A 25,481-nucleotide genomic window follows, 5' to 3' on the forward strand; every position below is an offset into this window, starting at 1 on the left:
CATACTGTATGGTGTTTTGTTCCACTTTTAGAGAAAACCTTGTAGTTTTTTACATGACAGATTCTAACAAGAAAGATTTTTAACCAATCCTGTAAGCACAGAAGAGGAATTGCATAACTTTTGCTTTTTTTTCTAATATACTATGGGGCCCAATTTAGAAGTGCTTGAACTCTATTGGGTAGTCAACAGTCAGGATATAAATTTAATTTCATATGCACACATGCATATACAGCAGCAAAGCGTTTTTCAAGTCATTTTATTACATAATGAGTTTTTATGTTTTTTTCTTTTTTTAATGAAGTTAGAGGGAACCCAAGAGACTTAAGAGTTTCTGACCCTACCACATCATCTATGAAATTATCTTGGAGTGCGGCACCAGGAAAAGTGAAACAGTATCTGGTCACATACACCCCAGTGGCAGGAGGTGAAACTCAAGAGGTCACTGTGAGGGGCGACACAACCAACGCTGTTCTGAGAGGATTAAACGAAGGGACAAAATACACCTTATCCGTGACGGCCTTGTATGCCTCTGGGGCCGGCGATGCCCTTTTTGGAGAAGGAACAACACTTGAAGGTAATTGCTGTCATAGTTTATAGAGACACTCCCCTTCCCCCCCAGCTTGTTTGCCATTGCATTTAGGAAGCTGAGAACGTTTTCAGTGAAATAAATTTAGAAATGTGCAATCCTTTCTCTTAAAAGACATTTGTATTGAAAAATAAGCAGTCATAAAACTTCCTCGTATTCAGAGATGTAGAATATAAGCAACTGAAAAATTTAACTTGATTAGAAAGAAGTGTATTGGGGAGCTGGGTGCATACTAAGGCCCTAAAGATGTGTTGCAATGCCATGGGTTGGTTAAATGGAGAATAGGTGTGTGACTCTCAGAGTGGGAAGGCAGCTTGGGAAACATCGTGGGTGAAGAGGGTTTGGATAGAGCCCATAGTCACACAGCTGCTTCTATCTCCCAGGAGCAGATAGGAGCCCTTTCTGACTCCCAGTCTCTTCATTCACCAGGGAGGAAAGCATTCACAATAGCTTGAGAAATCTGAAAATCCAAGTTTCTCTTAGTTTATTTTTCGACTGACCTCCAAATTTCAGTTGTATATTAGAAGTTCAAAGTTAATGCAGTACTTAGAAAGAACAACACTGGAGCTGTTTCTCTAGAGTAAGTTGTCAGAAAGTTTCATATCTTTTAGGACCTTTGAAATATAATGGAAGCTTAGAATTAACTCACCACAACTACGAAGGCAAGTCATGTAAGAGAGAGAAAATATACTTTTAACTTAACCACATGAGAATGGAATATAATGTTAAAAAGAAATGTCAGTGGATGGTTACAGTGATGAGTCAGCACCATAGTTGGGGGTCTAAATGGAAAACCAGGCATAACTTTCTTTCTTGTTATTACGTTCTTTTAGATAACTTATTTAAAATGGTCATAGAAAGAAAACAAATCTGAAGTGTCTTTTGTGATGTGAAATCACAGTGATATTGGTTGCAAAATATCCATTAAATTTGATGGATCCAGAAGTTTGGAGGGTTATAGATGTTTTAATTAGCAGGGACAGGCTTACAGTAGGTAGTTAAGCTTCAAGACTTAGTCAAGAATTAGAAACAAATAAAAACAAAAATATTCGAATTAAAATGGTCTCTGGAATAGTGATCAAGAATTCAATTCCAATAGTCTATAATATTTTTGGAAGAGAATTAAAAAAGATAAAATACCTGTGTGTAAAATACTGATTACCAGAAGAGTCCTGGTTTGGCTACTTAGTCATGTAACCTTTAAATAATTCCTTAATCCCGCTGAGCCTCAGTTTACCCATCTGTAAAGAAGGAATGATCATTGTTACCCCTTTCTACCAGACCTGTGGAGATCAAATGGGAGAATGTAAGTGAAACTCTTTGTGAACTGTAAAATACTATATGTCTATAAGTGTATCAATAAGAAATAATTAGTAATTAGAACTGATTACTAATACTTTCATAAGTATTTCAGAGACATTGATTGGCTACACTAAAGTTTTTAAAACAATAAGAGCTAGAAATAGAAATTGCCTTCATTACAGAGACATGATCCAAACAATAAAAGCATGTGATCTTTATAGCTGGAGCGATGTCCAGAATTCCTGAGAAGTATGTCCTTTCCTTTTGACCCTTTGAAGTTCTCTTTCTCATGTGCTTTCCAGAGGTTTCCAACACAGATTGTTCACAGGATTTTTTTTAAGGATAAACTTTCAAGCTTTTATTTTTTTACAAAACAGTTGTAGATTATTTGCATTTGGGAAAATTTCTCCCATATAAGGAATATCTTGGAAATAGTTTAATAGTTTTTTACTTTTGCTTGTAACTTTTAATCTTCTGATATTCTTCTGCATGTTCTTACCTCAAAAATATATTCATATTTAACACAAATCTTCTCGATTCTAAAAAATTATGGTATTTTTGCAAAGAATAATATATAAGTAAACTTTTGAAAAAACAAAATACAAATTTTAATTTAACTAGCAAACACATTCTGTTGGGCTGTGATTTTTCTAGGTTAGGTGTATGGTTAAATTGCTTATAATTTTATAGCTTTGCACAAGTCATGTAGAAAATCTACCAATTTGGCCGAAACCGGTTTGGCTCAGTGGAAAATCTACCAATTTGTATGCGTGTATGAGTGTATGCTCCAGGACATAGTTGATCAAAAATTATCTCCAAGGGAGATACATGGGTAGCAAAAGAAATTTAAAAAATTATCCCTTTTCATTTCCTGAGAAGGAAGCAAGCTAGATGATTTGTAAGTTTTCTTTAAAAATATAGTTAATTCATATATAAATTGCCAAAATAAATTTTTTTTCCATTTACACCAAACTTTACCAAGGTGAAGGATTATATTAAATGCTGCCAGACTGATTTTATTAACATATTTATCCCATTGCATTATGTGTGGTAAACTTGACAAATATGTGAAAGCATAGTTGTGACTAAATTAAAATAATAGAAGATTTTTGCCCCTGGTTATTCCATTTCATTTTATTGTATTAACTCAGCCAAATCCACATACCATATACAGGAATAGGATATGATGGTAAATGCAGGGGATGGAAAGCCAGAAACAAAGCCAGGCAAGTGCTTTTGAGGGCTGCTGTTTTTCTAATCTGTTTTTCTCTTGGGAGAGGAGGTGGTAAGAGCCTACCAGGCAGGAATGTTTCTTTCATCCAGAGGCATGGATCAGCAGGCAAGAGCATTCTGTAGGTTGAAAATTTTATAGATTGCCTGAAGTGCATTCTATTTAATTCAGAAAGAATTAAAACAATATTTGGTGTGGTCTACAACCATCCCTAACTTGAAAATGTTCCCTAGTGCTTTCTTGAAATGCAGCCAATGATCAGAAAATTCCCCTGTCCCTGGAAGAGAGATTTATTAGCATTGGCATTGGGGAAGTTCATGGCTGGCTCTAGTACTGCATGAAATAGAATCACAAAGGCAGAGTTTATTACTATTTCAGATCCCAACTTCAGAGGAATCTGAGCACAAACCAGTAGGTTTGATTTACATTATTCCCCGCCCCCTCCGGTTGTTGTTAAAGTAGATTTAATGTGCTTACTAAAACCCTGTTGTAGATGTAAATGCACTTTAAGTTTGGTCGAACTTTTGCTTGTCACTGCTAGTGGTTAGAGAGAGGAAAACCGGTTCTTATAAACCTCGAAATGAATAACTCAGAGTTTTACCACAAATGAATGAAAATTTCAGTTTGGGAATAATACGGTTCTTTTTATTTTTGAGTGCTGTTTTCTGGCAATGGAAAAGATGACTTTTCAGAATTTCCTTTGTTTCAGTTGCTATAGCAACCCGCCAGGGTCCTAGACATGAATGGCTTCCTGTACATCACACAAGCTAATGCAGCTGACATTTTGGTACAATGAGGTTTTTAACACATCAAGGAATTCCTCTGCATGGTGTAGAGTAACATGGGCCCTCTCAAAGATGGACTGAACAAGGCCTCTATGTTTCCCTAAATTTACTGCTGTCTCATAACTTGAAAAAAATCATACATTCTGGGTATGACTACTCTGACGTTTCCAGGGAACTAGCACAATCACCAAACAGCAATTCAGATTTCCTTTTATTAATGGCTCATCAGAGAAGAATCTAAATCAAACCGGAGAGGTAACAATTGTGGAAGAAATGCCACAGGCTTTGAGGCTGAAGAATGATTTAATCGTTAAGAGGTTTTTAAGAACTATGCATTGCTTACAGTAATTAAGTTCACTTATCAATAGTGAACTTTGTCCTTTTCAAAGGTGGCTCTAATTCATTGGTTGTAAATCAAGTGTGTTTCCACATGAACATTATCCAGAAGCAGGTCTTCTGTATTCTGCTGTGGAAAGTTGGATGACTTTGGAGTTGAGCTCTAATGGAAAAAACAAATTGATTTAGAAGAGGGTTTACATTACATTTTCAATTTAACTTCTATTTTTGAAAGTGGTATGTGAAACTCAATGAAAGCTGGCTGGAACAATCTATAAGATGAAATATAGTTTCATTTCATTATGATTAATTTTTCAGTTATCATCATTGGCTAATTTGTATTATAATTATATTTGAATTGGATGATGATTTGCTTTTCAGAAAGCAAATGGAAAAGGGCTGAGGATATGTAGGAAAGTTACTTAAATGAGGCATTAGTTCTTTGGCCTTGTATATGGAAAAAAGTAGAAATCAACCCCTGTAGATGTTCAGATCATGAGAAATGCACCTGTCTAAATTACTTCCCACAGAAGCAGCACAGAGATGTATGCAAGCAGGCATGAGAAAAGTGCCCTTTGAACTTATGTTAATACACTTTATAATCAAGGTGGAAATGCTGAGTATCAACATTTCAAAAATGATGAGTTTTGTAGTATATTTAAATTTATGATAGAAAAGCATTGTTATTCCTTATTCCTATACTGGCACTATGCTGGGGAGAATAGGGTAGAGGAGAAAACTATTGAGAAAAAATCAAAGGAATAAAGATGAAGGCATACCCTCAGTGTAGAAGATGATTTCTTTGATACGATTGCCAGAAATTCTATTACTAGACATAAAAGTAATATACAAAGCACAGGCACGTGGTACAGAACTATGAGCTTAAATATTATTGAAAACAGTATCACTTCCGTAAAAAGCCTGAACAGACAAAAACACGTTTGTAGGTCTTGGGCAGAGGGAAAGGAGGAACTCAAAGAGGAAGGGAGCCTTTGCTAGAGCAGAATTGGACCCAGGTTTGGGGAAAAGTAGTGACAAAGTGGTAAACAGTCTAGCAGAGCTGGTTTCTGTTGACTGCCACCATTGCTCTGCCTTCCCCTTTGAGGGACAGTAATCTTCCCTGGAGAGAGGCTGCAGAATGGTTTCATGATGTTTTTCCTTTCTTATTCCTCTCCCTTCCCAGGTACTCTAAAAAGAAACTGTCTCCAAAACCCACTCTAATGAAACCAAGACAGATAATCTCTTTCTGCAGTCATTGATGTCTGACGTTTCTTAGACTGGGGACAAAACCTACAATTTAATATTTTAAACCAAACCAAATGCTTTGCCGGGTAACACTCGGATTGAACCTCATTTACAGGAAAATGTGATCAACTCTTGAATGAGGAGCATACAGGGTAGGGCAAAAGTGGGTTTACAGGTGTTTGTGTGGAAAATAATCCAATAAATAATAATACAAGAATAAACTTGTTTCACATACTCAATTGTAAACCTACTTTTGCCCCACCCTGTGTATTGAGAGCCATCTCCTTTTGAGACAGAATAAGGGGAAGAGAGAGTGACGAGAATCCCATGTGTGTTTGGGATGGAGAGGATGTGATGAGAAGCTTCTATCTACTTAATTTTCGGAGGGTCAGTGTTTAGCCTGTTCCACTACCTAAAGGTGATTTGTTGTACATGGTCATGGACCCGCATCATATATGAACCATCAAGCAGTCTGGCACAGCATCACTGTGTCCTGCACAGCATCACTGTGTCCAACAGTTTTGAGCCATTTTTGCTTTCACCAGGCATCTTTATTTGGAAGGAGCCTCATTTCAGAGTTGAAAGCAAGTATGAGGGTTCCTTCCCACACTGATCAAGCACACCTTTCAAATAAATGTCTCTCTAGACCTCAAAAGAGGGGTAGCAGAAAGAATAAAGAGTTGTAGAGGAGCTAGAATCACAGAGGAGATTTAGGAAACATCAGTGCGTAGGCATCTCTCCAGATCTTCCAATTAGTTGATTTGGGCCTGGCCTAGTCTTTGGCTCTCTAGGCGATTCTATGTATCTGATTAGGTCCAGTCCAGTTATTTTGCTCCTGAGGACCCCAGGGTCCCAGGAGGTGACCCAGCCTGCTGGTGGTCTGGTCAGCTGATTTCATATCTAGTTTTAAGACCAGCGTTGCCACTTGGCAGCCTGCCAATGAAATCATAGGGTACAAAGTGATTGCTTCATTTTTTTTGAAATCTAATATTTGGCCAAGCCAAGATTCCATTTTTAAAAACTTCAAGGGTTATAGGCCAGATGAAGTTTACTGTTATGAGTATATCATATTCTCAAAATTCTTGGGTGTCATGCAGCAGCTGGAATACCCAATCCTTCTACTTCTTTTTTAAGAAAAAGTTTATCAATGTGTTTGACAATAGTATAAACTTAATATTTAGCAGTATTCTGATCAAGCTGTCTGACGTATAAGAAGCCCATTGAAATGGCTTATCTTTTCAATCTTGGCTACTGGATTGAGTTGTCTTCTTCCCATATTTCTTCGTCATTAACATGGAATGCTGCAATGCCGGTGCCTGCAAATAATGCCTTTATGTGACACTTGCAGAAACTATAATTTTTTGAGGATTTTTTTCTGTAATTGAGAACTTAGCATTCACTTGAATTAGTGTTGATAGCCATTAATTAGAACTCAGGAATATCTTTTAGTTAATATCTTATTTATATCTTAAAAGGTGTTTTTATAGATTATTTTCAAGACATTGATAAACCTTGCAAATGTTTTTATTGCCATTTTACAGGTCTTGAGAGTGTTAAAATAGTTGATTAAAATCCATGGGAATACATGTCTAGTGATCTAAGTACCTTTTGTTTGTAGCCTACAAATGTCTTTGTGAATGTATTTTTGCTTCAGACACAATTCTCTTCTTATTTTCTCACAGTGACATCATTAACTTGTGTTTGTGAAATTGATGTCTGTTGTCATGGAAAGAAACAATGTCAGAAATTCAATTCTGTAGAAAGTAGGGAGAAAAATGGCCTTGGGAAGACTAGAAGCTAAAATTATTGTTTATAAATTACTTCAAATTAATTTGGAAGATAATCCCCACATTCTAGCTAACTTTATTTGTCTTATATATTTTTTGGAATGTCATTAATGCAGTTTTTAGCTCATTTAAATTCAAAGTCAGATTTAAGTACAATTATTTTATAACAGTTGTTCCTAACTGCAACTTAGGAAATTTAGGAGGACAAATGCATATGATAAATGGCTATATATCAAACAAACATGCGCTGCACATGGAAAACCATGGGGGATATTAATGATTAAAAAACAAAAACCAAAAAACAACACCTACACCAACCAAACCAAACCAAAGAAAAAGTTTGCTTACATTTCTGTTAGTAGAGAAAAATATAAAGATGTATGGCCATTTAAGTAGCAAATACAGGTAAAGAAGACAGTTAGATGAAATTAATCTCAAGTATTGAGGGAAAAAAGTCAACATGTTCTTGAAAATATGTAACTAATTTCCCTCTAGAGTTGAAATGTCTCGTCAGCAGTTAAAGTTATTTATAATGGAGTTAGAATTTTCCATTTGCACTTGGGGTCTGGTAGGATGCCCAGCTTCTGTTTTATTTATTTTTCCCCTCTAAAGTCTACCATATATGATAGGTGTTTGTTCACCCAGATTTCTTTTTCACTTATTGTTATCTTTACTTTTGGTGCTGAAATTTAATTGTGTAAACATGAATATTTTTGTTATATTCATTTTTATCCTTTGATTCAAGTAAAATAATAGTCTTCAAAATTCTTGTAACAGCATTATATGTCATTTGCTTGAATATACAATTACTGGTAAAATGTATGCTGTAGGAGCAGATAGTTTTATATTTATGTCATACTGTGGCATAAACCTTAGTAAAGGTAGCCAATATAAAGTGACCTGTATGTTTAACTTACATTTAAATTATGGAAAGTGAGGGTTTTATTGGAAGACATCTGTGCCTCCTATTAAGTTGAGGTTTCCATATTTTTCCATTTGGGTTGTATTTTTTTAAATGAAAGAACCAAAATTTCATAACAGACATTTTCGATCAGCTAGAACAAGTGGTGTGTTTTATTTTGATGACTAATCACGCTTAGGTTTTCCAGAAGAATTGGTGGTTTTTAGTTTCTTTAGGGGTAAGCTGAATTGAAAGTTTGCACTTCTGCACGAACGGATAGAGTTTCCACCAAAAAAATGATTGTCAGAATTAAGATTTGTGACACTTGGATTGAACCTCACATTTGAAATGATTGCAAATCATACATTGAAACTGAGCTTATTTAAATTAGAGAGGAAAAGATGATGGTAAAGAAATAAAGACCTTTGTGAGCCATGTGCTATGTCATAAGATGGACTGATACGTGGTAAAACTTTGGGATTCAGATGCATTCTTTTCTTTGGAAAACTTTCTGTGAGGCATATACCCCTTCATATTTGGATGTCACCCTTGTTCTAAAGGAACTTACCATCTGACTGGACAGATCGGGGCTGGAGTGCTATGCAGGAATCAGATAAAATTTTAATATTCTATCCATCAGTCTGTTCCACTCACAGAACAGGGCAGTCAGCTCAGAAAGGAGAAATGAGCAACTTTAGACGAATTGAGTTTGAGTCCAGCAAGTTAGGATGTCTATCAGGATGAAGTAATATTGACACATCTTGTAGACATTAAATAATGATTCCCCTTTAATTTCTATTCTAGAACGTGGTTCAGCTCGGGATTTAATTACTAAAGATATCACGGACACATCAATTGGGGCTTATTGGACCTCTGCTCCGGGAATGGTTCGAGGTTACAGGGTCTCGTGGAAATCGCTTTATGATGATGTTGAGGCTGGAGAGAAAAATCTTCCTGAAGATGCAATTCATACGGTGATAGAAAACCTGCAGCCGGAGACCAAATACAAACTTTCAGTATTTGCCGTTTATAGCAGTGGAGAAGGAGAACCTTTGAACGGAGAAGCCACAACTGAATGTAGGTAACATCACAAATGTGTTTGGGTGTGTTAGCTACCCTCTCAAGCAATAGGAAGTTGAACTGCTTGCTTTTTTCTTTTCTTTATATGATCATTGAGGACTGAAAAATTAGAACCTTGAAAGAATGTGGTTTGGTCCTAGCCGATTTGGCTCACTGGATAGCACGTCGGCCTGTGAAACAAAGGGTCCCGGGTTCGATTCCGGTCAAGGGCATGCATGTACCTTGGTTGCCGGCTCCTCCCCGGCAGGGGCTCTGGTCAGGGCATATTCAGGAAGCCAATCAATGTGTTTCTCTCACATTGATGTTTCTCTCTATCTTTCCCTCTCTCTTCCACTCTCTAAAAATCAATGGAAAAATATCCTCGGGTGAGGATTAAACACACACACACACACACACACACACACACACACACACACACACACAAAAACCCCAATGTGGTTTTAATTCAGGTTCATTTAGTATCTAAAATTTATACCCTCCCACCCTAGCCTGTTTGGCTCTGTGGATAGAGCGTCAGCCTGCGGACTGAAGGGTCCCAGGTTCGATTCCAGTCAAGGGCACAGACCCAGGTTGACAGCTTGATCCCCAGTTGGGGGCATGCAGGAGGCAGCCAATCAGTGATTCTCTCTCATCATTGATGTTTCTATCTCTCTCTCCCTCTTCCTTCCTCTCTGAAATCAATAAAAATATATTAAAAAAATAAAATTTATACCCCCCCCCCCCCACACACCTATGTGGAATGATCAACTAGATAAGAAACTCAACTAGTAAAAAGATCAGGAGCTATGGAAACAAAGAGAATTTGGGCATGTTTATAGCTATATGACCTTGGGCAAGTTACTTAATCTTTGAGCCTCAATTTTCTAATCTGTAGAATGCAGTCTTTTAAGAATTGTCCTGAAGGTTAAATGAAACAACAATGTTCAAAGCACCAAGTAGAGTGCTTAGCCACTTAGAGATGACTGGTAAATAATAGTGCCTACTGAGACTGTGATTAATCTCAGATTATTTAACTCTGGTTGGTGAGGTTAAATCAAAAGTCCACTCAGTTTTCTGGTGGCTCCCATTTGCCATAATCTCATTAATATTCTTTCTTGTGAATAATTCTGAATGATATACCATCATTTATTATCAGCTGGCTGGTAAAATATGTGTCCATATTTTTTAATTCTCTTTCCTAACAAGTTATTTGTTAATCATGGACATGTCTCAAAATTTATAGGGGAAAATGTTATTTCTTTTGTTTTAGGAAAATTTTAGGGAAAGAATGGGGAATTCTTACATTTCCTTTTATTAGAAAGAAGTGGAGGGATTGGGTGATTTATTGGGCAAAGAGCAATTTCAGTTAAGTCCTATATCTTGATCTTAAGTTAAATTAAAATCTTTTGGTCTGAGAGAATTTGTCTTTTCTTTTTAATCACCAGAAAACTCAGTTGGCTATGTCTAAGCTTAACTTTGTATCAAAACTAACAATAAAAAAAACAACCCATCAAGCTCCTTTTAGGAAATTTAAGTAGCTGGAAAGGCATATTTCTCAGATATGAAAAATATGATTGGTTTATATAGTAATGAATGAAATCTTGTTTTTGAATATGTTGGCTGGTGTTGTTTAAGAATCTGGCAGAAATTCATCTCTATTTCTGACAGAAATTCATTTGTTGTAAAGAGAAGCCATGTTATAAACTTAGGCCAAATATGACACATAAAGCTAAATTTGTTTGTGGGAGTAAAAATATAATTCATGTGGCTGAGAAATTATTCAAGTATTTGTATTTAGAGGGAGAAAAGTGTGTTTTTTTATTTTTTTAAAAATACCTTTTCTCCCCAAAGACTGAGTTCTCAATTATTTGTTTGTGATTGAAAATCTCCACAAGGAACATGTGTTAGCCAAAGGCAAATATGGTAAGAGAAATCCTAAATAATCTTTCATTTCTAAGAAGCTGGGCATCTAAGAAATTTTCAGTTTTTCTTGGCTAATTGATTTACAGGTGCGGGAAGATAAAGTCCTCTTTTGAACTAGCAGTAAACTAAACAGGAATGAAACATACACTTTATAGAGTATATGCAAACTGCTTAAACATCTAAGCAAATATGAGAGAACCCGGGCACTTTTGTTTGTTCTGCTACCATTTTGTTGTTTTACTTTGCCCACTTTGTGGAAAGCAAAGAAGTTCAGAAAGTACTTTGAGCAATCAGAGTCAGATGTGGTATTTAGGTGGTGGGTGAATCCTAAAATGTGGTTAACTGGGTAGAGTCACTAGGTCATGCTCATCGAGTTCCTTATAAACTTCCAAGGGGACATTTTGGAAATATTTTCAGGATTGATTTCAACTCAGAGACATGGTATGTAGGCTGTTGATAGAATGAAAACTGCATTGTGGCTAAAAAGCCAGCAGATGAGAAACTTTCTACTGGCCCTCCAATGCTGGTTTAGCAGAGAGCAGTAGGTGTTGGAAAGCTTCTGAGAGTTACTGATACAGGAATAGAACTAACAATATTACAGCATTACAGTGAGTATTACAGCATTATATAACACTAGAGGCCTGGTGCACAAAATTCGTGCATGGGGGCAGGGAGGTCCCTCAGCCTGGCCTGCACCCTCTCCAATCCGGGACCCACAGGGATCGGGCCTAAACCGGCAGTTGGACATCCCTCTCACAATCCAGGACCTCTGGCTCCTAACCGCTCACCTGCCTGCCTGCCTGATTGCCCTTAACCACTCTGCCTGTCTGTCTGCCTGATGCCCCTAATTGCTCCCTTGCCTGCCTGATTGCCCCTAACTGCCTTCCCCTGCCGGCCTGGTCACCCCTAACTGCCCTCCCCTGCCGGCCTGGTCTCCCCTAACTGCTCTCCCCTGCCAGCCTGGTCACTCCTAACTGCCCTCCCCTGCCGGCCTGGTCACTCCTAACTGCCCTCCCCTGCCGGTCTGATCGCCCCTAACCGCCTCTGCCTCAGCCCCCGCCACCGTGGCTTTTTCCGGAAGGACATCCAGATGGATGTCCAGTATTAGCATATTACCCTTTTATTAGTATAGATGTGGCACACCTATCAATGAAGTAAAAATTGATTTTTATTTATGGGAAGCCAACAAAGCTTTTTAACCCTTTGCGGTCCAATTTTATTTTTGGAATTCAAACAGTCTGGTCTAAATTAATTGACAGGATTGAATGTTGAACTTTTTAATGTTCTTATTTTAAAGTTTAAACCAAAAACTCACTGGTTATATTATTAAGTATGTTCAATCAAAGAGTTTATTCTTTAAAACATTTCATAGTGTGGTATCTTTTGAGTCAGCCTCGACGTTGGACCGAAAAGGGTTAAAATTTCTCCTTAAAATCCAAGTTTTCTATTACAACTAGGATGAGGAATGTTGTATGTTATTTAACTTCAATTCCTTTAGTGTCTCTTCTTCCTCTTACAAGGATTCTCATCAGATTAGGGCCCTACTGTCATGACCCCATTTAACCCTAATTACCTCCTCAAAGGTTCCATTGCCAAATACCACCACATTGGAGGTTATGGCTTTAACATAAAATTTTAGGGAGACACAATTATTCAGCCCATATGTGTCATAATTTTTTCTTCTTTGCATGCCTTGTAAGTTTTATTTCATGCTAGACATTGTGAATTTGTTGGATTCCAGATACTTTTATATTCTTATAAACATCTTTAATTTTTATTCTGGGATGTTGTTAAGTTACTTGGAAGTGGTTTGATATTTTAGAGACTTATTTTATTCTCTGTTAGAGATACATAAGAGAAACCTTTATTTTATGGCTAATTTTGCCCCATTTTTTTTTTTTTTAAAGAAAAATTCTTTGCATTATTTCTTTAAGCTTTAGTTTCTTCCTATAGAAAATGCTTATGGCTTTTGAATTGCTAAAAGATTATTGAACTGAATGAAATGATTCTGCTTACAAACTCTGATTATGTATAAGAAAAAGGATATGTTGGCTATTTATGGGCATTGATAGAATTATTAATAATTGTGAAATATTAATAAAGATAATTTAATGATAAATTACTGTATAGTAATCAGGCACTTTTTACATACAGTATGCTTCCTAAAACACTCAGTCTTATCTTTAGAGCTCTTGAGATGTTTTTATGTGTTGTTACCTTTTCCTTTGTGTTCATAGTCTTACATACTCATGGCAATCACAAAGAACAGTGTGAACTGTAGTCATTCTGGCTAGTCATTTGTGGACTGTACCTTTTTCTTAAAAGACCCAAATGAGACTTCTGACTCCGCATTCATGATTTTTACTATTCCCCACAGCATGTTTGCTACAGTAATTTTTTACAGATGGAAATATAATAAAAAGTTTAAGAGCCCATCTCCGGAAATGCATCTTTAGAAAGCAAATAGGAAATTCCTGCTATATGAACCTCCATTTTTTATTTATTAGCCAGTTGAAGAAAAAAAAATCATCTTACTGTGATCTCACTGAGATTAGGCTCACAGGCTATTGTGAATTTATGAGAGACGATGATGCTCAGCAAGAGAACAGTGTACATATTAAAGAAACCATAGATAGTTTATTTTCACATAAAGGGGAGGTGGAGATATATATTTTCTTTCAACATGGTACAATTATAATCTTTTAAAAATTTTTTTTATTTTTATCTCACAGTATCCCAAGATTCGAGAACCTTGAAAGTGGATGAAGAAACAGAAAACACAATGAGAGTTACCTGGAAACCAGCACCAGGGAAAGTTGTCAACTACCGGGTTGTATACCGCCCCCGCGGGGGAGGAAGACAGATGGTTGCCAAAGTGTCACCCACAGTCATCTCGACAGTGCTAAAGCGGCTTAAACCCCAGACCACGTATAACATCACAGTCCTCCCAATTTACAAGACGGGAGAAGGAAAGCTTAGGCAAGGATTGGGAACGACAGGTACAAAGCAATCACTTTTTTGGAAAGTGTGTCATATTTTAAGGAAGACTTTAGGCATTTACTTTATTTGTGTCTAAATTAATTCTGTAATGAATTAAATTAGAATAATTTGATAGGATGCCTGATGGCCTATTATTTTTACCAATCGAGTTCCCAGTAAAGTGATTTTACATATTAATGCTCCAATGCTAATGTAATATTCTGAATTGTCAGAGTTATTTACTTGTCAGAGTTACTTCCACTTGAGGAGCACCCTGTGAATCAGCATTTTACTGAGTATTATATATCGTGATGTCAGCCTTAATGTTCCTATAAATATACATTTTGAAGTGTTATGTTTGTGACGATTTTCATGTATGTCACTTAGACATTTCCAATTCGATTTATTATTGTAGGGACTAATTAAAAACCCCAAAGCCTAGTCTTATGAATAATATTTTAAAATCTTATCTTTACAGCTTCTCGATTTAAGTCACCCAGAAACCTCAAAACATCTGACTCAACCATGTCCAGCTTCCGAGTGACTTGGGAGCACGCCCCCGGGGAAGTGAAGGGTTACAAAGTCACGTTCCACCCGACAGGGGAGGAGAGGACACTGGGAGAGTTAGTGGTTGGACCTTATGACAACACAGTTGTTTTGGAGGAACTTAGGTAGGAATGAACTGTATTTGGTTTGTGTTAAAAGATTGAATAACATATGTAAATTAGCAGGCCGTGCACAGCAGAGTTTGCCAGCAACTGAAGTTGCTTTCTTATTCTTGGTGCTGGTGAAGTTGAGGTTGGATTCAGAGGCTAGCAACAGAATTTAGGCCTGAGCAGGGTTTTTTTTTTGTTATGTTTTAATGATTTTTGTATTAAGTGATTAGGGATGGCATTTTTTCAATAACCCCCTGTTTTAAAAAAAAATTAGCATTCATCTTACACAATTTTACTAAAAGCAGCCCTTCCCTAGGAAGCCCTGTGGCAATATGGGGGTTCCTGCGCCTTCTGGAAAGGCCCAGGTGACTCACACGGAGCTTCTGAGTGTGAATCCTCTTCTGGGGTGGGCCATGGAGAGAGAAGGCAGGACTTGCCCGTGGTGCCAGCTGGCAAGATCGGGGAAGGGTGAGCCGATGAAAAGTCTCGCTCCAGGCTGTGCAGTGGAAAACAAGGAAGTTTGAGTTTGAACAGCACCCTACATTCATTAAAGTAGGAAGAATGAACCACTGTGCAGTGCCTTTTTTAAAGTTTGTTTGTACCAGCCTTTCAAGACATTGAAGTCTATATAAAAGTTTGCTATTTACTTGATAAAGAGTAGGGAGGATGAAATTTACTGAGCCTACTATGTGCTAGGCATTGCGCTGGGTGCTTTATGTTACCTTGCAAGGTACAACATTTAAGTTATTTTCTTAAAGCTCATTGCTTAGAAGCAGTAGGATGTAGATCCTTCCTTGACAGGCTCAGTGGCATGTGGAGATTCTACACCTGGTAGAAAGGCAAGACGGAAGCTGGTGCTGTGAAGCCCTACTAGCCTCTAAGCTAGCTGCCCTTGATACCTCACACTGTAAGCTTAAACCAGAATGTGATGGAAATTATTGTTCTTCTCTTGAAAAGTTATGCATTATAACTTACTTTGAGTAGTGAAAGTTTGTAAATAAAGATATCTCTAACAAAGCAAAAAATGCTACCACTTGGGACAATTATACATACAGACTATATGTTTTCACATTTCAGGGCAGGTACCACCTACAAGGTGAATGTTTTTGGAATGTTCGATGGAGGAGAAAGTTCACCACTTGTTGGACAAGAAATGACAACCCTTTCTGACACAACTGTAATTCCATATTTATCCTCTGGTAAGAAATTGAGTGACATTTCCCGAAGAAACCTCAATATTGTCAAACTCTTTCAAATAGTCATCATTAGGTTAATCATACAATGAAAAGTGGCTATAAAAATGTTACGCTAAAATTTATCTAAATGATTTTCATACTTAAAAATTTCCTAAAAAATCCAGTTAAGCATACTTTTTATATGATAGTGTTAAGGCTTTTCTTGTCAGCATTGCATTCATTACCTAGGACTATTTTACTTAAAGATGAGTTTTACGATAGTTAGATAATGTACTTTTTCTCTCTTTTTAACGACTAAAAGGCAATTTGATTTTGTTAAAGTAATGGCAGAAATGATTCATTTGGGCTGAGCCAGCAGAGCTGGGTTACATAAATAGGTGGGAACCACCACTTGGGAACCAAAATGGTAACATAAACCCTTTAAGACATTTTTGCGCTGGCCACGATTACAGCTTTCGGGTACATGAGCTAGTTTTGAACATTCTTAGAGGTGCAAGTGGTGGGTAGAGCTTACTTCTAAATATTTTCCATCATTTGCTAAAAAAAAGAGTAGATCTGGGCCATCCAGGAGCAGGCTTGCAAAGGCTTAGGTGCCTGGAATGGCGTTTGGGAATCCGCAATCCTGACTTAGTGTATAAGACATGATGACAACTTGCAGTGTGATGAGCATTGTGTAATTTCCCCCCATGACTTCTTTTTGTAATGGAGAGATCAGAGGCTAACATAGCAAGAGGTGGGACAGTTCCTAGCTGGTAATGTAAGCTCCTGGAAAAGAGAGCATTTGAAAATATGGATGTGGACAACATAAAACGTCAGATCTTGCTGTTTTTCTGGAATGTTCTATTGTTTCTCCTATGATGATATTAACTGACTTGTATTTTTATTTTGTAGCTTGTGCACTGAGGATGTTGGGATTATTCTCTCTTTCCAAAGCACCCTAGCTTTGTATCAATGTTTGTGCTTATTGTCTCTACAGCTCTCAATTTGTATATTTGTTGGCCTACTTTTTCTAAATTGTCTCTCTCCTCTCTTGATTTTTTAAATGTGCAGACTTTACTATCTGTATCTACCTGGTTGTCATGTATAGCAGAGAATTGAGCAGTTAATAACTATATAATGTAATAGCTACCAGGTTTTAAAATAATGATCTTTACTTTAAAAAGTTCTAATTTTGAGTAATGTTCCTATGCCTTCATAATATATGCAGTAGTTATGTGGGAGCTTAATTAGTTTAATAGATTTTTTGGCTCATTAAAACGTTTTCTAGCTAACACATTTTATCAGTTCATCTCATGCTTGTCTGCTAATGGACACTGAATATTATAGAAAAATGCAAATCTGATCTTCAGATCACATTTCATTTGTATTAAAATTATTAACACCTTAGAGTTAGATGACTGTACATTCACATTTATTTCAGCTCTGGAGTTTGGGAGTTCATTCAAATTTATAATGATAGTTTAATTTGTCTCCAGGGTCTGCAACTGTGGCCAGGAAATATAGTCACAGATGAAGGAAAAATTTGCCACTGAAATAAGCATAGGAGGAATTGATGACTCTCATGACTGTTTTTGAGGTTAATAAATCACATGGACGTATTTTCAGACTCTCAAATTCCAAAGCTACAAAACTGAAACAGTTAGGCAGCACTGAGCGTCTGGGGGGTGGCAGAGGCATGGCTGGGACGTAGCCGGCTGAGAATGTGCTCCTTACTCTGTCCTGTCTCACCGTTGCTGTGTCAGGGATGGAGTGTCTCACCAGAGCTGAAGCAGACCTTATGTTGCTGGTGGACGGATCGTGGAGCATCGGCCGGGCAAATTTTAGAACTGTGAGGAGTTTCATTTCTCGCATTGTGGAGGTCTTTGAGATTGGCCCCAAAAGAGTACAGATTGGTAGGTCTGACGACGTTGAAGCCATTTAGACATTTTCATTATGCTCTTTTATATGTGCTAATGCCAATGGTGTTATTGTAGGCCTCGCTCAGTACAGTGGGGACCCCAGGACAGAATGGCAGTTAAACACTCACAAAGACAAGAAGAGTTTGTTGCAAGCGGTGGCAAACTTACCGTACAAAGGAGGCAACACGCTCACAGGTGGGTCAGGCTGGTTCTGTTGAGTTTTAGCTCTTGTTTTTGGTCAACGCTGTGGCTAAGTAATGACGTGATTGATTTTCTTTTAAAAATCCCACTAGGCATGGCTTTGAATTTCATTCGCCAACAGAGCTTCAGAACCCAAGCTGGAATGAGGCCTAGAGCTAGAAAAATCGGTATTCTTATCACCGATGGGAAGTCCCAAGATGATGTTGAGGCACCTGCCAAGAAACTCAGGGAGGAAGGCGTAGAGCTGTTTGCTGTCGGTAAGCACTGGAAAGGCTAGCAATGCTCTCGGCATTACAAAAGCTGAGGATATTTTTGCAGTTAAAAATACTTTCTGAAGTGTGAAAAAAACAAACACATTTTCCCTATCACGTAATTTACCAAAATGACGTGCCAGTGAGTTGATTCGTTTCTCCTTGTAATGAGATAACATTTCATGTCTTCTTGGAAGAAAGTGATGGCTCAAGAGGACAAATGTACTCTTAATAGGATTTCAGAAAAGTCCTGTTTGGTTTTCCATGGCACCATGTTTATTTTTGATATCCATTACTTTACTTTTCAGAAAAAAATATTTGAAGAGACACTTTATGGTGAAAAATTAATGCTGGAAGCATTGAGAAGTAGTTAATTCATAGTAGCCTTCAGTTTATATTATTTTTTATTTGTTTCTCTTTTATAACTATAGGTAGGTAATCCTTTTATTGTTGAGGAAAATGATACACATGTTCTAGTTAACCTTGACTGTGTAAGGATAGCCTGTAAAATTTTTATTTCACTCCATGAATTTTTTCTTTTAATTAGTATCTATCCATTTCATTTTGAGGTATCAAAAATGCGGATGAGCTTGAGTTGAGGATGATCGGATCGGATCCCGATGAGATCCACGTATACAATGTGGCAGACTTTGAGTCGCTCTCCAGGATCGTGGACGACCTCACCAACAACTTGTGCAACAGTGTCAAGGGCCCGGGTGAGGGTAACCCAGGGTTTCCATCCCCAGCACTGTAATATTTTGGGCCAGATAATTCCTATTTTGGATGGGGGGGAGGGGACTTTTTGGTGCATTGTGAGATGTTTAGTAGCATTCCTGTGCCCTGCTCACTGGAAGCCAGTAGCATCCCCTGATTTGTGACAACTAAAAATATCGTTGAATGTCTGCTGAGGAGAACATTACCCCTGAGAATCACTGGTTTAGTCCCTGATTTGAGTCGGATGTCATCAAACCAGAAATGACTTCTAGCTTATTTGAGGATACTTTTAGTTATATGTGCCTGCGCCACACACACGGAAGTGATTGGGGAAGAGAGAGGCCTTCTTTTCTAAAGCATCTTTGCTCTATAATTATTAAGTTTCTATTAAGTGGTTATTCCCAGACTTTTGTTTTCTAAAATTTGGTAACATTTTTTTTCCCATTAAGAATGAAAGAGGGATCTTATACATGATTTGCTTTGCTTCAACTATAGATGATCAGATATGATACTTTGTCACTTGTAACCCTTACATATACAGAGACATTGCAATTTTAGAGTTTACACTTTTAGAAATGATAGAATCTTCCTTTACCAGTGAAGAAACTGAGACTTAGAGAAGTTAAATTACTCAGGGCCAAATGGTTAGAGATGTTTATAGAGGTCTTTGAAGAAAAGATAAGGAATTAAGATTTAGAAATAAAATTATGGAACTGCATTTGTACTGACAAAGGATAGAGTAAAATGATTATTCTTTATAGATCACAGGACAAATCACAGTGAGCATCAAAATGGAAGGTTTTTGGAAAATTAATGACATTATATGATAAAAGTTCCTTTTAAGTACTTGTAATGCAATGCAGATTATGGTAAAGATGGACTTTTATTAATTTGTTCTGGTTTTGGAAAAGTTGGAATGGATTTTACAAACAATGTGGTAAAATTTTTCACATGCCTTGGGAACTAGGGATACATTTATTTGACTATTCCTTCTTGAGTTTCTCGCTCCAAACTTTTGCAGATTTTCTTTTTGGATTTTGTACAACAGACTGACCTTTTCCCTGGAGAAATGGACCAGCCAGGAAGCCAGAATTTGTAGGCTTCTGGCTCTGGATTAGCTGAGAGAGTTGTAGTTTTATTTAGTTGGAGAGAACTTTGAATAGGGATGAAAACATCTTTTATCTATTTTCCTTTATTTTATTTTTTTGTCAACTATGTAATAGTTGCATTCATTCTAGTTTCCCAGACAGTAAAATTGCTTGATAATTTTGTAGGCTTGATTATGACCCAAGTACAATAAAGGTTAGGATACTAAGAATGGAAATGCTTTCTCCAGCTTTGGCTTACAAAGAAAGTAGAAAGAATTTATATGAGAATGATTTGCCATGCTCATGGAGTCACTGAATTAATTCTCTTTAAATTTTTATTTGTATATCTTTCTAGTGGTCCTATGGAGCTTAATATTTCTATATTCATTGATGTTTATTTCAGATCTTGTTCTGTGTTAGTCATTTCACCTATATCTACTCACAGAGAGCACAATCACAGACAGTATGATTTTTACCAAATTAAACAAAAATTGGTTATTATTTCTCTCTTTTTTGAGTGTGGAAGTGGTTAATTACTCTTACCACTGAACTAGGTCCTGTAGGGGAACTAAACATGAATAAGAAATCAATTCTGTTCTCACAGAGCGCAACCTATAGTTAAAGAGATAAGACATGAATATAAATAATCAAAATGATAATGAGGGCAGTGAACTTGGGTGGTGCCAATAGTGATAATGACAATGCAATTGTCAGGCCCCATATCCTTATTTATTGATTATAAATTCAGATTTGTATTGATTATAAATTATTAAGTTTACTAGATTATAAATTGACTACAAGGCTAGAGAGAAGAGAAAGTATCCAAAGGATGAGTCAGAGGTTTTGAGAGTAGGTGACTGGGAAACTGGTGATGCCACAAGGAAGAATGGGATCAAGTTTCAATGAGAGAAAATGAACGCAAAAACCCTCTGGTCAACCATTCAGAGATGTCTTATGGGTGATGGGCCTCTATAATGATTTACTGTAGCCACTTAGTATGTGAAAGGATGAGTGTACAAGCTTAATTTGGAAACTAATAATGTTTCAATCTAATTTCAAATATTACCACTTTGATGTAATAATAATGAAAAAAATATATGTACTTTATTTCCACTTGTAGGTGACTTGGAAGCGCCTTCTAACCTAGTTATTTCAGAGCGAACTCATCGTTCCTTTAAAGTGAGCTGGACACCTCCTTCTGACAGTGTGGATAGATATAAGGTGGAATACTACCCAGTTTCTGGAGGGAAACGTCAAGAAGTGAGTAGTCAACACCTATAGTCCACTTCTTCCTGATGTTCAGAATGGGTCCTCTTCATTAGGGCTCTGAGAAAAATGTTGGATGAGGAGCAAGAAGGATGTAGAGCAATGCAGAACTGAGTCAACAATGGTGCTTTCTATTTTTTGCTAGCAAACACTTCCATTTAAGTTTAATTAAAGGGAAAGAGCTTTGCTTAAATTAAGGTCTCTAAGAATTGAAGGATATCAATATGATTTTTAATTAAAATTTAATTAGAGGATGCTTGATTGGTTCATGAATTTATACTAGAATCATAGAGTTGGAAGGGAACATTAAAGATGATCTAGTTTCACCCACTCATTTTACAAATAAGGAAACAACAGCTGGGAGAATAAATTATATGCATTGTCCAAGATTGTAATCTGGTAATTTGCAAAAACAAAAGACAATGGTCTTACTGAAATATAATTTCTAAACTCATTGCAATTAACTACTTTATAGTAGAAAAGAAGGAAGTGATTATAATATGTTGTTATTGTTTAAAATTTCCTCTCTAGTTTTATGTGAGCCGACTGGAAAGTAGCACAGTGCTGAAAGATCTGAAGCCTGAAACTGAGTATGTTGTGAACGTGTATTCGGTAGTAGAAGACGAATATAGTGAGCCTCTGAAGGGCACAGAAAAAACCTGTAAGTCAGATTAAAAATAAAAATTTGTTCTTTTGTTTTTGAAGATAAAGAAATGACAGCCCATGTGGAATTTGCTCAGTCTTCTGAGTCATTCCTTTATTCAATATCCATTCAACAAATATTTATTGAGTGCATTCTTGGTGTAGGTGTTCAATAAATACTCAGTGGTTTTTTGCTCTTATTGGATGCTCCTGCCATCATGGGGCCCACTGGTGGAATGGGTAGTCATCGCTGTGATAACTTAGAGTGCAACATACCTTTCATAGAGTTATTCACTTCTTAAGGAAAGCTACCATGTGGGGAGTGGGGCTAAGATTAGGAAGAGGAGCTGTACAGAGATGATCTATTTTCCTTCTGTTGATGGCCAGATCTTCCTGCTGGCAATGAGCTCTTCCCATTGTTTTTCTGTCCTTTGCCCTCTGGCCTTTCTTTACCAGAGAAGTTCTAATGGGTTTAACTTTGAGTAGAACTTTGAGGAGAGATGTTTCTCACTCCTATTCCTGGTATGGTGTATGAAGCCATATGAAAATGTTCTTTCTTTCTTCCATTTTCTTGTCTGGGCTCCAGAGGAAAGGGAGGCCATTTGTAAGAGAAGGGAGTGGGTGTCACTGTCCAAGGCAGAAACTGACTCTACATATTATTGTTCCATTCCTTACGTCTCTCTTTCTTTTATTTCCCTTCATATTAGACCATAAGAATAGGAAATAATGTATTTCATAGTAGGCAGGATTAATTTGATAATTCTTTAAAACTTTAAACTCAATCTTTTTTTAAGCTATATGGGTATTAAGTGAAGAGGAAACTGTAAACCTTTTACTCTGCCTCATGGGCTTGACTTCAAAAACCCATAACTCCCCAAAGTTCCATCTATTAATGTGTGGCACTCTCAGTTAAAGTTTTTAAAAAAATATATATTTTATTGATTTTTTTACAGAGAGGAAGGGAGAGGGATAGAGAGTTAGAAACATCAATGAGAGAGAAACATCGATTCAGCTGTCTCCTGCACACTCCCCACTGGGGATGTGCCTGCAACCAAGGTACATGCCCTTGACCGGAATCGAACCTGGGACCTTCCAGTCCCTAGGCCGATGCTATCCACTGAGCAAAACCGGTTAGGGCTAAAGTTTTTTTTAAAGAAAGGTGAAATAAAATACTATGTTGGTCATTTATGTATGAACTTCTGTGATTGAAGAAAGAAAATAGTCAAATTAGAGATGTTCCAGAAAAAGAGACTGAAATCTTAGGAAGTTGGTATCTATTTTGGCTTCCATGTGGACTCAATAGAATGCTATTTGAAATTTAAACTTTCTTCCTTCTACAAAACAGTTGCAACACACAGTCCTGAGTATGAGGTCGCAATGAACAGTATGATTAGGGTTTTTGGATGGAGAGGAAAGGATGATATTAACTCATTGATTTCTCATAGCAACCCATTCTTTATTTACCATATACAAATGCCAATAACTAAGTAGGAAACAATTAGAAAATGAGTAAAATGACAGGAATTAGACTGATGTCTGTTTTACATTCCAACAGTGCCTGTCCCTGTAGTCAGCCTGAATATTCATGATGTTGGCCCTACCACCATGCATGTGCAGTGGCAGCCAGTGGGAGGGGCTACCGGCTACACTTTGACATACGAACCCCTCAACGCCACAGAACCGACAAAACCCAAAGAGGTGGGAGATACTGTTTCTTTTTCATTGGGCCTTCCTGAGACTTCCCAGCTATAGAGTCCTTATTAACTGCAGTTACTTATGAACTAACTCATTTATACCTTTGCACACAAAACAGAAAAATAGAAAATTAGATTTGTGGGCTGTGATACATTTTAGAAAACATTGGCCTGAAAAAGAAAATGCAGTTCAGAAAAAATTAAATATAAAAGTTGTGTTGTCATCAATGGGCTTTAATTGGTTGTTCCCATTAAGTGGAAATGTTTGATTTTGAATGTCTGATTTCCCCGGGCATGTCCCTATGCAGAAGCGCGTTGGGCCAGCAGTGAATGATGTGCAGCTGACTGACCTCTTTCCCAACACGGAGTACATGGTCACGGTCCAGGCCGCCCTGCATGACCTCACCAGTGAACCGGTCACTGCTCGGGAAGTCACCTGTAAGACATTGCTAATTTTTCATCTTTCCTTTTGCTGTAACAATCATGCTCATTAGGCTTTTTCTTTTACTCAATGATGCTAACCACCATTTGATTATTTGTGCATAAGTTATAGGATTATTACTCATGGCAATCAAGTTTGAGAATGAAGATCAATTCTAGACTTATGGCAGCATCTTAAGTTTATTCTTGGATTTACTTTTTTTTATTTCACATTTGACATGCCCAATATTGAGATGTATCTTATAATCAGTGTTGTCTTAAAATTATTCTTAGCCAGATGTTTATCAGGGCATAAAACATAAAACAATGGTACATCTTACAATTGATGTTGTAGATCCATGAAATACAGTTGGTGAGAATGGAAGGTTGGGTGAGTGTGATTTGGAGGAAGATATTTGGTTTAAGATCAAGATGTTCCAAATTTTTATTGAAGTAGAAACTATGGCACATATGAATAAGTTTCAATTATATGAATTAATCAATCACCTCAATCAAAAAATATATTGCTCATCTGTTATACTTCAATCACTGTGCTAGGGGATGCATCAATAATAATTACGAAGCAGCATAGAGCACATCGATTCCTTTCTGGTTTGCACTTGTCTTGATTATCCTTTTTTGTGTTTCCTGTTTGTTTTATTACCATTTTTTTTTGAAAAGTGACAATGATTGCACTTAGGACCTTTGCTTGACCTAGCTGGGAGTTTTGTTTCATGCCTGTTGAGGTGGGCATGCTGGGATAAATGACTTGGCTTAAATTTGTTGAACCTCAGATGACATTTCTAGGGAAATAAAGTAGGTTGGAAGGAATCTTCAAAGGGGGAAAAGAGCCTGAGACAAAAGCATGATGGGGCAGAAAAGAGAAAGAGCCCCTGCTTGGTGGGGCCATATAAATTCATTGACAAAAAAATCACCTTTTATATGTTAGATCCTGTTTGGAGTTGGTGAAATGTGTTTAGTGGCAGATGGAAAGAGTTGGGAGCCACCCAGGGATGAAGACATGTGTTCTGAGAATGCTGGGAACGAAGACCCATAGTAGGCTGAAAGACAAATGTGGCCATGGATCGGCATATAGGGCTGGACTTTAATTCTGTGTGGGGGAGGGGAGCACAGAGAAATAAAAAAGATTGAAAGGATGGAGGTGCTGAAATGGAAGTGGAGCGAGAGATTTAGGAAGAGAGATGTATAGAGTTTCAACAAGAGACAAAGGAAATTGGCAGCTAGAAATCGTGAGATATATCTCACATAACAATAGAAGACCTTGTTATTAGTGATCCTCCTCCCATTCTTTTTAAGGTAA

General features: G+C 37.2%; 1 protein-coding gene across 3 annotated transcripts in view; it reads left to right on the top strand.

Annotated features, from left to right (window-relative positions):
* The window catches only part of COL12A1 (collagen type XII alpha 1 chain), a 111,620-nt gene that overhangs the window by 27,262 nt on the left and 58,877 nt on the right, over positions 1-25,481 (top strand). For 2 of the 3 annotated variants that reach the window (XM_070418228.1, XM_070418226.1), the window contains exons 13-25: positions 302-574; positions 8,978-9,250; positions 13,888-14,154; positions 14,613-14,805; positions 15,868-15,989; positions 17,729-17,878; positions 17,960-18,079; positions 18,178-18,342; positions 18,906-19,052; positions 21,259-21,398; positions 21,936-22,065; positions 23,602-23,744; positions 24,049-24,178. In XM_070418228.1, coding sequence (XP_070274329.1) covers positions 302-574; positions 8,978-9,250; positions 13,888-14,154; positions 14,613-14,805; positions 15,868-15,989; positions 17,729-17,878; positions 17,960-18,079; positions 18,178-18,342; positions 18,906-19,052; positions 21,259-21,398; positions 21,936-22,065; positions 23,602-23,744; positions 24,049-24,178 — 2,253 coding nt within the window. The remainder of the gene's footprint in view (positions 1-301; positions 575-8,977; positions 9,251-13,887; positions 14,155-14,612; positions 14,806-15,867; positions 15,990-17,728; positions 17,879-17,959; positions 18,080-18,177; positions 18,343-18,905; positions 19,053-21,258; positions 21,399-21,935; positions 22,066-23,601; positions 23,745-24,048; positions 24,179-25,481) is intronic. The other variant, XM_070418227.1, reaches the window with a different exon arrangement.

The sequence above is a fragment of the Myotis yumanensis genome, unplaced genomic scaffold (assembly GCF_028538775.1).
Source record: "Myotis yumanensis isolate MYYU_CA2020_CCGP unplaced genomic scaffold, mMyoYum1.0.hap1 SCAF_6, whole genome shotgun sequence".
In the NCBI taxonomy this organism is placed as follows: Eukaryota; Metazoa; Chordata; class Mammalia; order Chiroptera; family Vespertilionidae; genus Myotis; species Myotis yumanensis.